The sequence below is a fragment of the Somniosus microcephalus genome, chromosome 13 (assembly GCF_052327205.1).
Source record: "Somniosus microcephalus isolate GS21.2 chromosome 13, FLI_Smic_1.0, whole genome shotgun sequence".
In the NCBI taxonomy this organism is placed as follows: domain Eukaryota; kingdom Metazoa; phylum Chordata; class Chondrichthyes; order Squaliformes; family Somniosidae; genus Somniosus; species Somniosus microcephalus.
This window is the reverse complement of record NC_140999.1, coordinates 26,440,988-26,455,552: the sequence shown is the minus strand read 5'-3', so window position 1 is coordinate 26,455,552 and position 14,565 is coordinate 26,440,988. Positions and strand designations below refer to the sequence as shown.

At 43.7% G+C, this 14,565-nt stretch overlaps 1 protein-coding gene across 1 annotated transcript in view; it reads left to right on the top strand.

Moving 5' to 3' along the window:
* The window catches only part of peak3 (PEAK family member 3), a 132,576-nt gene that overhangs the window by 34,709 nt on the left and 83,302 nt on the right, over window positions 1-14,565 (top strand). Inside the window, 1 exon segment of the mRNA XM_086004676.1 lies at window positions 13,415-13,465. Within this exon segment, the coding sequence (XP_085860802.1) occupies window positions 13,415-13,465 (51 nt within the window).

Here is a 14,565-nt window from a genome sequence, read left to right as displayed (position 1 = left end):
CTACCTGTCATTGCTAGTGGCAGGCAGAAAGGCAGGGGACGCCACTCAGTATCCGGTCCGGGGTGCTACCGGGGCATTGCACGCTCGACTGATGTTACGATCTGTGGGCGCAGGAGATCGTGGCGGTAGTGTTTAGCGCCGCCGCAAAATGTCTGGTCAATTTTGCGAGCGGCGCAAACATCACCGCGCCCGGGCGCTAGTTGCTTTGCGCCCCGTTAGCGCCCTCTTAGGGTGCTAACGGGATGCGCAAAGCAACTGAATTTTTCCCTCTAAGTTTATTGAGAAAACATGGCTGACAATGAACTGCAAAATATAGTACAATGCTATGAAAATGTAATTTTTAGAGGAAAGTTTATTAAAGCACAGCATCAAGTAAAACTCTGCCTATACTAGCACAGAATGACTTACTCTGATATATCAACTAAAGTAGGCATTTTCCAATTCTACAAAACTACAAGCAAACAAATGACACAGGGGCTGCACTCTGCTTGAAGAGAGGAATCGCCAATGGCACAGGTGAGCGTGCAATCCCCAAACACAAAGTAAGCCTTAAATAAATTGGAACAACCGAGCAATGAGGAAAGACTGGAGAAGCGGGCTTTGCGACCTAGAAAGGCGGCATCTGAGAGGTGACCCAGAATATTTCTTTACATAAATTGTGAGAGTAGGACAATGGGACGCAGGTTGAAACTAGAAAAGTGGAATGCCACAAACGAGAGGGTGAAGTGTAATTCCACAGTAGATGAAAGGAGTTTCACTTGTATCGCAGTGTCACAACAATCTGTCCCGTGCACTGCTTCAAACACACAATCCTCTTTCCTTCTCTAATACACTTGTGTTGCGAGAACAGTAATTCAGCGGTTTCAAAAAGAGTCAGTAATGGTTTTTACGAAAGGGAAAAAAATATTGTTGTTTAAATGCTACCACCTGTGTTTTGGCTCTCCGTATTCATTACTTTCTGGCACAAAAGTAGAAGCCACAGTTGTGGTACAATTGATTCCTGCACCATGCTAGATTACAGTAATGAGGTATACTATTTAATTTAAAAAGCCATACTATACACTTGTACATGTAAATGTAAAACATTCATATTCCTCTTTCAAAATCATTTGTTTACCATATGCCCATTGCTGTGGAGGTCCATTAATTATAGAAAGAAAGAAAGACTTGCATTTCTATAGCGCCTTTCACGACCACCGTACTTTTGAAGCGTAATCACTGTTGTAATGTAGGAAACACGGCAGCCAATTTGCACACAGCAAGGTCCCACAAACAGCAATGTGATAATGACCAGATAATCTGTTTTTTGTTATGTTGGTTGAGGGATAAATATTGGCCAGGATACCGGGGATAACTCCCCTACATGGGTCTTGGAACAATGCGTTAGTCTAAGAACTGATTTTCTCATTTAAAAACATTTTACATTTCAACAGTCCTATTGCAGTTATCTTAACTGTACCTCAGACCCTGGTCCAGAGGCCCACTCACCAATAACCTGCTTGTTGATGCTCTCCGCGTTACGCCAGAACCACTCAGCTCCAGGCCTCATCACGTTCTTTTTCCAAAAATGGACACATGGCACGAATAAATATTGGCAAGTAAAATCAAGGAAAACCCAACGATGTTTTATAAATACATAAAGAGCAAGAGGATGACTGAAGAAAGAGTAGGGCCTGTTAGAGACCAAAAAGGTAACCTGTATGTAGAGGTGGTATGGTTCTTAATGAATACTTTGGGCAGGATTTTCATTGGGCAGTGGAGGCGGGATTGGAGGCGTGTGGGGGGTTAAAATCTCGAAATCAGGAGCACGAACCCATCCCACCCCCAACCCGCCTCCATGCCAGTTTCAAAGGAGCGGGTACCCGACCTGCGCTGGGACCCGCCTCCCCGAGGCGGGAAGGGGATTAATGCCAATTAATTACCTGTTAACAGGTAGTTAACAGGTAGTTTTTAGCCTAATCCCTATTTTTATTGCTGAAATGTAGGATTCCCGACGGCTCCAAACCACGCCAAATTAGCGAGGCGGACCGTCGGGCTGAAGGGCTTGGAGGGTTCGAGATGTCCGGTGTTCAGGTGAGTGATGGGTGCATGAGTTCAGAGGTAAGTGTGTTTGGTGTGTGTAAAGTGTTTAAAGAAGTTTTACTTACATTTACTTACCTTTACAGCCTTCCTTCCTTCAGGTCTCGGGAGTCCCTCATCTCACCGGCACAGAAAGCAGAATGGCCGCAAGCTGTCAAAAGTTGCAGCATTCAGCTTTCTGTTCTGGAGAGATCTCTAAATCAGCCTGAGAGGAAGGAATTAACTTGGAGTACAGATTGCCAGTGTTTGACAGCTTCAAACAGCTATCAAACGCTGATATTTCATCTGTCAAAAGCTTTTGACAGATGAAATGTCAATCTGTGACGTCACCTGTTGCCACTGGGCAGGCTCAACAAGGTCAATCAAGTGAAAATCACGTGGGTTGGCCACAACTCGATGGAGGTGGGACTACAACCCCGAAAGTTGTAGTCCCGTCTCCTACACGCCTCCTCAATCAAAATCCAGCCCTTTGCGTCTGTCTTCACAAAAGAGAGGAATAATGCAGACATTGTACTTAAGGAGGAGTGTGAAATATTAGATGAGATAAACATAATGAGAGAGGAAATATTAAGGGGTTTAGCATCTTTGAAAGTAGCTAAATCGTCAGGCTGGATGAAATGTATCCCAGGCTGTTAAGAGAATCAAGGGAGGAAATAGCAGAGGCTCTGACCATCATTTTCCAATTCTCTCTGGCTACAGGTACATTGCCGGAGGACTGGAGGACTGCTAATGTTGTGCCATTGTTTAACAAGGGAGAAAGGAACAGACTGAGTAACTACAGGCTAGTCAGCCTAACCGCGGTGGTGGGCAAATTATTGGAAAAAATTCTGAGGGACAGTATTAATTGTCATTTAGAAAGGCACGGATTAATCAAGGACAGTCAGTATAGATTTGTTAAGGAAAGGTCGTGTCTGACTAACTTGATTGAATTTTTTGAGGAGGTAACAAAGAGGGTCGATGAGGGTGGCACATTTGATGTAGTCTACAGGGATTTTAGCAAGGCTTTTGACAAGGTCCCATGTGGCAGACTGTTCAGAAAAGTAAAAGCCCATGGAATCCAAGGGAAAGTGGCAAGTTGGATCCAAAATTGCCTCAGTGGTAGGAAGCAAAAGGTAATGGTTGACGGGTGTTTTTGTGACTAGAAGGCTGTTTCCAGTGGGGTTCAGCAGGGCTCAGTACTAGGTCCCTTGCTTTTTGTGGTATATAACAATGATTTAGACTTTAATGTAGGGGGCATGATTAAGAAGTTTGCAGATGATACAAAAATTGGCCGTGTGGTTGATAGTGAGGAAGAAACCTGTAGACTGCAGGTGGGCAGAACAGTGGCAAATGGAACTCAATCTGGAGAAGTGTGAGGTAGTGCATTTGAGGAGGGCTAACAAGGTAAGGGAATACACAATAAATGGTAGGATACTGAGAAGTGTAGAGGAACATAGGGACCTTGGAGTGCATGTCCACAGATCCATGAAGGTAGCAGGACAAGTAGATAATGTGATTAAGAAGGCATACGTGATACTTTCCTTTATTAGCCGAGGCATAGAATATAAGAGCAGGGAGGTTATGCTTAAACTGTATAAAACAGTAGTTAGGTCACAGCTAGACAGTTCTGGTCACACATTGCAGGAAAGATGTGATTGCACAAGAGAGGGTACAGAGGAGATTTACAAGGATGTTGCCTGGACTGGAATTTTAGCTATGAGGAAAGATTGGGTAGGCTGGGGTTCTATTCTTTGAAACAGAGGAGGATGAGGGGAGACTTGATTGAGGTGTATAAAATTATGAGGGGCTTAGATAGAGTGGATATGAAGGACTTATTTCCCTTAGCAGAGAGGACAATAACTAGGGGCATAGATTTCAAGTAATTGCTAAAAGAATTAGAGGAGAGTTGAGGAGAACTTTTTTCCCCCAGAAGGTGGTAGAGGTCTGGAACTCACTGCCTGAAAGGGGGCTACAGGCAGAAACCCTCAACATTTAAAAAGTACTTGGGTGTGCACTTGAAGTGCCATAAACTGCAAGGCTACCGACCAAGAGCTGGAAAGTGGTATTAGGCTGGATAGTTCTTTTTCAGCTGGCACAGACATGATGGGCCGAATGGCCTCCTTCTGTGTCGTAAATTTCTATGATTCTATGATTCTAAGAGCTGAAAACCACAGGAGAGGTGAGAGTAGCTGGCCTTGACGTTCAGGCAACATTCGACTGAGTATGGCACTAAGAAGGCCTAGCAAAACTGAGGTTAGAGAGGACCAAGGGGCAAGCCTCCAATGACTGGAGTCATGCCTGACACAGGAAAGATGGTCATGGTTCTTGGAAGCCAATCATTGCAGCCCCACAACGTCCCTGCAGGAGATCCTCAGGGAAATGTCCTCAGCCCAATCATCTTCAGCAACTTCATCAATGACCTTCCCCCCCATTGCAACAACACTCAATATGCTGAGCACCATCCAGGACAGAGTCCTTAACTTAGATACATCCCATCTTTGTACCATGTGATCTGTGCCCTGCTACATCACATTTCATTTTGGATTGCAGTATTTCTGAAACTTCGTCATTATTACATCTAGTATCAGGTCATCTTGCTCCTCAAAATTGAAATTCCTCTAAATAACTCAAACTTCTTTCCCAATAACATATAGGAAAATGAATGCTTTCATCTATTCACTTTTCCAGCTGCTCCCAAACTTGCTTTAAACAATTTCAAACCTTTATTTAAATCTTTTCAAAATGTCTGCAAGATTTCCAATCACCTGAAGTCTACGTTGCAACTTCCTCATTTTACTCGCCTTATATTTTTACTGCATGAGGCTTTTTTATAAACTTACTAATTCTTACTTTTTCTACCCCTTTCTTTCACCTTTTTCACCAGCCACTTTGAGCTGATTTCATGCACTAAGTAATGTTCTTGTTTTTGGAATTCTTTCTAATCCAAGTGGGTGAAAAGTCATCGCTTTATGCAAATTTCAAAACAATGGCCCAGCATTTGCTGAAAAATATCACACCGTTGTTAATGTGCAAATCGGCCCAGCGGCTTTTGACGAGGACGCAACACCCCGCGAATTGCGAGTCGCCACAAGCTGCTGGCCGATTTGCACCGCTCCGCCTTTAGCTTTGCAAAATGGCATCTTGTCCTTAACCTCCCTGTGATTTTCATGAAGTTGCTGCCTTTGCAAATTTATTAACCGTTAAATTCGCGACTGAAAGTAAAGTGTAGTCATTTACAATGTAAGTACCCTGCTAATGACATGATAGTTGTTAATGACTGCCAATCAACCTCTCTTGCCCAGAAATTATAACTGTGGCATTTCATTCCTTCAGGTTGTGAATTGTTTTTGGAGGCTTTAAAAATTAAAAAAATTTAAATTAAAAAAAAATCTTACTTTTCCTTTCTGTCTCTTTTTTCTCTCTCTTAATCCAATCATTCTTTCCCTCACTTTATGTCTCTTTCTGTACCTGGTTCGACAGTGAAGTCACCCATTCTAATTCACCCTCCTTCTCAGTCCTTCCTTTGTTTATTTCTCAATCCTTTAATCTCATTGGTTAAGGAGGTACACTGTTTGTCCCGTTGTTCACCAAGGTTCCAGATGCCCCGTTGCCCTAGCTGCTCCATTTTTAGCTCGCACAACCAGCAACTTTGTGGGCAAAATATTTTTTGAGCTGTTGGATGCAGGAACAAGTCTAACTAACAGGGTACATCGTGAGATGCCCCGCTCCAACAAATTCTGCGGCTTTATGTACAGGAGCATTCAGTCTCTGCTAACAGAACTATATTTTACCCTCTTAGCTGCAGTAATCTGCCTCAAACCAGTCGACAAATTGAAACATTATCAGATACGGATTAAGGAATGTCTCTAAATTACTTGCTCAAACTGATATGAAAACTTTATATTAACAGAAGTAAAAAAAAGTATAAATCTTGAGACTCTATCATTGCACAAATATGTCATTCGGCACCCTTTTCCTCCTCTCTCTATTGAAATCAAGACTCGTTGCACCATCTGCTGTTCTGACCCTTTCTCAAAACCACAGAACTGTAGATCTTTGATCTTCCTCATTCTTCCCTTCCTCATTTAACCTGTAGACTTTTAAACCCCAAGTTTGGTGTCAACGTAACCTAGTTTTCTCAATTTTAAAATAAGCTACCATAAACAAAGCAATTTGCTGGGATCTCAAATTGAATGGGTCATTGAGTGGAGAGCTTGTGAATACTTGACAAGAACAGAGAGCGGTAATAGTGTGTTTATTATACAAATGAGACTGATAACATAGCTAAGCATTAAAGTCATGAGTGAGTTACTGCTTTACAAGTGTGATAAACAGTCTATCATCCCCATTGTATTCTGGTTATACAAAATTAATGAAAGATATTTATTTTTGTGTTTTTTCGATATCCTTTTTGCACAGATCTGCAGGGTGGGATGAATTGTAGGAGGCCTGACAGTGTAGCAATTATTGTCTGTGCCGGCTGAAGTCAAGTCAGATGTGTGAGCACAGGGAGCTTTTGCCAATTTTGCTTTCCTTTCAATACAGATTCACAATGTACTGTATACTTGGGTAGCTTTTAAGAAAGAGTTGATTTATAAATTTGATTTCAAGAAAAACTTACATTTATATAGCGCCTTTCATGACCTCAGGACGTCCCAAAGTGCTTTACAGCCAATGAAGTACTTTTGAAGTGTTGTCAGGCAGATTAGAACATAAGGAAACATGGACCAAGAAAGGGCCATTTGGCCTCTCAAGCCAACTCCCTCCACAGACTTTACACAATACACTCCTGTTTACTTTTACTGTTGCCTTTACTCAAGTCTGCATTGCACGACACAAGAGTGTGTTTAAGTGTTGCAGAGATCCTGTGCTATTGCTGTGTTTTTTATGTCTCCAGGGAAAGGTATAATACATGATAATATCAAACCACTGTAGTTCATGTGGTGATACTTTGTAGTGGTTTGATACAACTGAGTGGCTTGCTGGGCCATTTCAGAGGGCAGTTAAGAGTCAACCACATTGCTGTGGGTCTGAAGTCGCATACAGGCCAGACCAGATAAGGACAGCAGGTTTCCTTCAAAGACATTAATGAACCAGATAGGTTTGTACAACGATCCAGTAGTTTCATGGTCACCACTACTGGTCACCATTACTGATACTAGCTTTTTCATTCTGGATTTATTTAACTGAATTTTAATTCCTCAGCTGCCATGGTGGGATTTGAACTCATCCTGGGTGATTTTATCAATGGGGACGTGATGGAGGGGACTGCTGCTTGTCGGGTTTTAGTCCCACCTCCATCGATGTCCGGCCAACCCACGCTATTTTCCCTTGATTGACCTTGTTAAGCCCGCCCAGCGTATGACATTTCATCTGTCAAGATTTTTTGACAGATGAATTGTCATTGTTTGACGGCTCTGTGAAGCTGTCAAACACTGACAATCTGTCTTCTAAGTTGAGTCTTTACTCAAGACTCAATTAGGAAGCCTTCCTGAGCAGAAGGCTGCTGCATTTAAGAATGCAGCAGCCATTCTGCTTTCTCTGCCGGTGAGATGAGGCAGCTCCTCAGCCTAAAGGGATGAAGCCTGGAGGGAGAAGCAAAGGTAAGTAATCTATTAAAACACTCTACACTCACCTCACACACTTACCTCTCCACACTTACACTCATCACTCACCTGCACAGCGCACTTTTCAGCCCCTCCAATCCCCACAGACCCACGGCTCGCCTTGCTGACACTGGCGAGGTTCAGAGCCGTCGGGAAGCCCACACTTTAGGTGGCAAAATAGGGATTAGCCAAAAAACTGCTTGTTAACTGCCTGTTAGCAGGCAGTTAATTGAAACGAATCCCCTTCCCACCTCGAGGAGATGGGACCTGGTGCGGGTCGGGTACCCGCCTCCTGGGAAAATAGCATGGAGGTGGGTTGGGGGCATGATGGGTACCCGCTCCCAGATTCTGCCATTTTCCCGGCAGTCCCGCCTCCATACCCACCTCCTCAGGGCTGGCAAAATCACCCCCATCGTCTCTGGATCATTAGTCCAGGCCTCAGGATTACTAGTCCAGTAACATAACCACTATGCTACTGTTCCCATACCTGGAAGCTGAGACAATAGCTACATTTTAATTAAGTCAACTTTTGCTAGAAATAATTCAGCATTTTGCACAGGTGATTGGTTCATTGATGAGATGAAATCTCCTATTCTCACTGTTGTGCTGCTTATATACCTGATTATATAACAGTTCTTTCTTTTAGCTAACACCTAAGCAGATTTGCAACTTGGCACGAGAAGGGCCAATTCCTTTATATTATGCCCTTCCCACAGTTGGCCAACAAATTCTACCTCACCGGCATGGCCAATACTACCTTCAAAGAATATATTTCCAGGCTTATAGGCTTCTTGGTGGCTGAGATTTTTTAATATGTACTGCCTGAGGATTGTGTTCTCTGCCAAAAGCAGATTTCAACTGAGAACAGTTCCTGAAAAAGAATAACAGCTCCTGAGAATTAGAGCTGGGATACCGTACCATGGACACTGGACGTCCTCCAGTGCCTTGGCACATTGGCCTTTCTTCACATGAGAATAAAAAGTGTCCGTAAGCTATTTGACTGGGGAGAGGGAGAGGCAAAAGAATACAGCTGAGCCAAATCCTGTCATCATCCGAGGGTAGATATTCCTTTTATTGTACTTGGGTGTAAAGGATCACCTGGGCACAATGCATAGACAATTAGCCAGGGAGGCTCGCACGCCTGTAATACGGAGCCCCCCAAGTTTCCTCTATGTGTGGCATCTAGATGATCCTGTATACTCAAGCGCAGTAACAGGGAAATCTGCTCCCTGATGTCCACAAATGTACACTTTCCATCAGGAATCACTGGATAGTGATCAGGAGCAGAGGCCTGGCTTTTAATTCCCCTTGCTAGACGTGGGGTTCTCAGGTCAATTATTGCACCCGTGCTGTCATCGCAGCTCAGATCAGGTAACTCAGAACACACCTTAATGCTTGATATGATTCAGTTCCACAAACTGACAGCAAATCCTCTAGCTGAGCCACGGCAAGAGTTAACTTTGCATGTCATGTTTCAGAGGCTGAAAGCCACTTATCTGGTTCTCACAGTTACATTTCTATCAAACGTTGGCATTGCATCAACTTCTTGTATTTTACTTCACAGCCATGAGAGGCATGAGCTGAGCCTGATCAAAAGAGGAACTCACATACAGTGGAAAAGTTCTGCAAATGCTGGAGATCTGAAGCAAACGAGAAAACACTGGAAGTACTGTACACAGCCGGTTCAGTTTCTGAAAGAAAAAGCATAATATTTCAAGTGAGACCCTTCATCCAAACGGATGAAGTATCCCAGCAGAAGCATTCATCTCTTTCAGACGTTGACTGACCTGCTGCGTGCTTTCACCATTTTCTGTTTCGACATGCATACAGCTTTGTTTGAGACCACTGCGATAGAGAAAATGTGAAAGTTCAGAATCACAAAAACGGACAAGTTGCGATTGTTTTAAAAAGAAATCCATTTTGTACATTCAAACTTCCAATCAGTTTTCCAGCCTGGGAGCTTTAGGCTGCACACGTTGCTGGGGCATGTGTTGCTTGGTAGCTGTACCCTGCGCGGACTGCGGTCGGTGTTTCTCAGTCTTGCAGAAGAGGAAGCCACCTGGCATTTGCAGATAACAACTTAATAACCTCATACAGGAAACTTCTCTCTGCTCTGGTTTATGATGCTTTCCTATCACCTATGTGCTTGCTGATCAGACAACTGCCGAGCAAACCTCAACAAAATCAAGCAACTTCTCTATTACCAATTCTCTAACAAAAAATGAGAGCTGAGGGTGCAATGAACATTATACTGTTCAGGTATCATCAAAAATGTACAATTAGAATATTTGCATGACACCATTAGACATCAGTGTAACACATATGACTATATCATTCAATTATGTTAATATAGGAGCAATTTTATTTTAATCTTCACAGAAGCCATGCACAATTTCCTAGTACTTCAACATTCAAGTATATCTGTCATATATATACTTAAAACTAAAAGGAAGACAGAACTTGCATTTAGAACTTGCTTTTAGGTCCTCAGAAGGTCCCAAAGTGCTTCACAGCCAACAAATTGAAGGGGAGTTACTTTGTAGGCAGACATGGCAGCCAACTTTCACACAGCAAGGTCTTATCAACAGCAATGAGTGGCCAGTTAATCTGTTTTGACAGTGTTATCTGAGGGATGGCTGTTGGCCAACACTGGGAGAAAGCCCCTGGCCGCCTTCAGAAACTTGCCATGAGATCTTTTAAATCCCCCTGAAAAGGCAAACAAGGCCGCAATATAACATCTCATCTGAAAGACATCACCTCTGACAATGCAACACTCCCTTAGTATTGCACTGAAGCATCAGCCTAGATTATGCGTTCAAGCCCTAGAGTGGGACTTGAACCCACAAGAAATAAAATGTTGGCTGGGTATGAATTATTTCCGCTGAGTAACAGAATTTGGTGACAAATTTCAAATTCTCAGTAAGTAAACAAAGAATTAAGTTCCTCTGCTCCTGTCACTCAATTCATAGAATTACAATAAGACGGTCAGCTGCTTAACTATTCAGTAGTAAATGAAACACTTACAATTACTGACTGTAAATGGAGCTATGGGCTGGAATTTTAATCTCTAGACGGGTAGGGAGCGGGGGGGTGGTGCTAGAAAGAGGTCGGGAAACCCGGGAGAATGGGTTGGTCGCCCGCCCCCCGCCCCCCGCCCTGTCCCGCCTCCATTAAAACCTGAAGTGGGCAGGTTGGGGTTGGGATTCAGTTTTTTAACTCTTTAACCTCCCACCCGACCCCAACCCACCCGTTTTTTGGGGTTAAAATTCCCCCCCCATAGTGTGGCTGTTGTGTCTGTGTGTTGATAGAGACACTGAAGACAGGAGTTGGTTTCATAAGTGTTTACTAAACAAAGTCTGGAGGGGAACTAACTGATACAACACAATATACAGGCTTATATAGCCTGAGTGGCCATTACCGGCATTACAGTACACATGGGGCTCTTAAAGGCACATACACTACAATTCCTCCCCTTTTAGCCAACCAGTACATAATATTTTAAGTAATTATTAATTACATGTTACAAGAAAAATAATCTACACATTGCTGCAGTTAATTAATTATTAGTCAGTCTCTCTGGAGGCTTCCTGACTCGGTCCAGATAACGCCTTGGTGGTGTAGTAGTTTCTGGTGGTGTAGTAGGTTCTTTTGGCAAGGCTGATTCGGCTTGAATGCCAGTGTCGGGTTCATCGGGTTCCAGTATCACCGGATCGGAGGTAGATATGGGTATCTCTACTTCATCATTAGGCGTATAGAGTTGTGGTGTAGGTTGTCCCTTTTCGGATGACTCTATGATTTGGTCAGCATGGCGCCTTATTATGCTTTCTCCGATGTCCACGGTATACATCAGCGGTCCTAGTCGTGTGCAGATAGTTCCAGGCTGCCATTTCTCGGTACGGTAGTCCCGGGCCAAAACTTGTTGACCTATCTGGAAGGTTCTAGTTGGCCTTTCATTCATGCCTTGAAATTGCCGGTTCTCCACGTCCCTTCTGATGTTGGGCTTGATCAAATCCAGCCGGCATATTAGGCTTCTATTGAAGAACATCATGGCGGGAGTTTGGTTTGTAACCATATGTGTTGCATTCCTGTATGCGAACAAGAAGTTATCCACCTTGTGCTGAAGTTTTATGTCTTCATTACCCATGGCCTTTATGGCCTTCTTGAAGGTCTGGACAAACCTTTCAGCCAATCCATTGGTGGCGGGATGGTATGGGGCGGACGTGTAGTGCTTAACCCCATTGTTTTTTAAGAATTTCCTGAATTCTTCGGACACAAATTGCGGTCCATTATCAGAACAGATCTGTTCCGGCAGCCCATTCCTGGCAAATATGGTCCTTAATACTGTGATGGTTTTTTCCGTGGTGGTGGAGGACATCTTTATTACCTCCGGCCACTTGGAGTGTGCATCAACCGCGATTAAGAACATTGAGTCCATAAATGGACCAGCAAAGTCGATGTGTACCCTTTGCCAGGGAGATGAGGGCCACTCCCATGGATGTAGAGGGGCTTGGGGTGGAGCGTTTTGGACCTTCTGGCATCCTAGGCAGCTCTTGGTCATTTCTTCGATGTCTCCATCGATACCTGGCCACCATACAAACGCCCTGGCTAGGTTCTTCATTTTCACTCCACCCAGATGCCCCTCGTGAAGCTCCTTTAGAACTTTATCCTGGAGTTTGGATGGAATCACCACTCTGGATCCACACATCAAGGTTCCTCGGCACACTGACAGCTGTTCTCTTCTTTGCGAGAATGCTGGCAACAGTGGTTCGCCATGTGCTGGCCATCCCTTCACTGTTAAATCGTAGACTCGTGAGAGAGTCGCGTCTTTCCTAGTTTCCCTTTCAATGGCAGAATTTGTTACTGGTAGACATTCGACTATGGTAGAGTGGAAAATCTCCACTGGGTCTACGGTAGGTGCTTCTTCTACCGTTGGCAACGGTAGGCGCGATAACCCGTCAGCATTCCCATGCTGTTTTGATCCTTTGTATTCTATGTTGTATTGGTGTGCCCCTAGAAAAAGGGACCACCTCTGTAGCCTTTGCGCTGTCATAATGGGAACACCCTTTTTAGGGTTGAATATGGAGATGAGGGGTTGATGGTCAGTCAACAAGGTAAATTTTTGTCCGTGTAGGTAATGGTTGAATTTCTTCACTCCCCATACCAGGCTGAGTGCTTCCCTGTCGATTTGGGCATAGTTACGCTCAGCTGAGTTCAATGAGCGTGACGCAAAAGCTATCGGCCGTTCCGAACCATCAGGGAATTTATGGGATAATACTGCTCCTACGCCATAAGGGGATGCATCGCACGCCAGTCTGATTGGCAGTGATGGGTTGTAATGAGCCAAAACTTCTTTGGACGTGATTAAGTCTTTGCATTTATGGAAGGCACGTTTACAGTCTTCGCTCCATTTCCAAATTACTCCTGTTTGTAGCAGTTCATTAAGAGGGTGTAGAAGAGTTGATAAGTTCGGTAAAAATTTATGATAGTAATTTAATAATCCCAGGAACGACCTTAATTGTGAAACATTTTCAGGTGCTGGGGCTTTTATGACCGCTTCAATTTTTTCAGGTGACTTATGCAACCCTTCCTTATTAATTATGTGGCCACAATATGATATTTGATTTTGGAAAAATTCGCACTTGGGGCGATTTTCTCATAGGCCCCGTTCTCTCAGCCTAATGAGCACCTGCTCCAAATTGGCAAGGTGCTCGTTGTCGTTTTCTCCTGTTACAAGGATGTCGTCTAGGTAGCATTGAGTCCCCGGAATCCCTTGGAGGACTTGCTCCATAGCTCTTTGCCAGATAGCTGGAGCGGATGCTACTCCGAAAACCAGTCAATTGTACTGGTACAGACCTTTGTGTGTATTTATCGTGAGATATTTTTTAGAGCCCTCTTCAACCTCCATCTGTAGATATGCCTGTGCCAAGTCAATTTTGGTGAAACGTTTCCCTCCGGATAGTGAGGCGAAAATATCTTCTATCCTCGGAAGAGGATACTGTACCGTGTGAAGGACCGGGTTTACAGTCACCTTGAAGTCTCCACAGATGCGAATTTTTCTCTGTTCTTCAGGTTTATCATTATTCAATGCTTTCTTCATGACTGGAACGATGGGTGTTGCCCACTCGCTCCAATCTATTTTGGATAATACGCCTGCCTTTTCCAAATTCTCCAGCTCTGCCTCGACTGCTGGACGAATTGCGTATGGCACCGGTCTTGCCTTAAAAAACTTGGGAATTGCTGCATCTTCCAATTTTACTGAGGCGGTGATGCCTTTCAAGGTTCCTAGTTTCTCTTGAAACACTTCTTTGGCGTTGGCCAAGATGTCTTTTAATCGTTCAGGTATGACGTCATCATCGTTTTTTTACTTACTGGTCACCGTCAGTGCCTGAATGGAGTGCCAGTCTAAACGTATTTTCCTGATCCATTCACGTCCCAACAGCGGTGGACCACCATCTTGTAGAATGCATAAATACAACTTTTGTATTTCCTTGCCGTTGTATACAACAGGCACCCTTATTTTTCCTTTGGGGTATACTTTCTGCCCCGTATATGTTTTCAAGATAATGGATGTGTCTTTTAAAGGTATATGCGGAAATAGCCGCTCGTAATCCTGTCGATTTATGACGGTCAGAGCTGATCCTGTATCTAGCTCCATTTTAACTGGGGACCCTGCTATCGTGAGGGTAACCCAAATGGTCTGGTAATCATCTTTGGCAATTACATTATGTAATTTGAGACAGCTTAGTCTCTTGTTTTCAGAGTCGCTATCGCTCTTCTGGTCTTCGGAGCTACTGTCTGTCATCATTTGTACCTTTCTGTACTTTTCTTTATTGATTTTTTTTTTTCCTGTCTGTAGATTTTTTTTGTCCAGATCGGCATACCCGTGCAATGTGTCCAATCT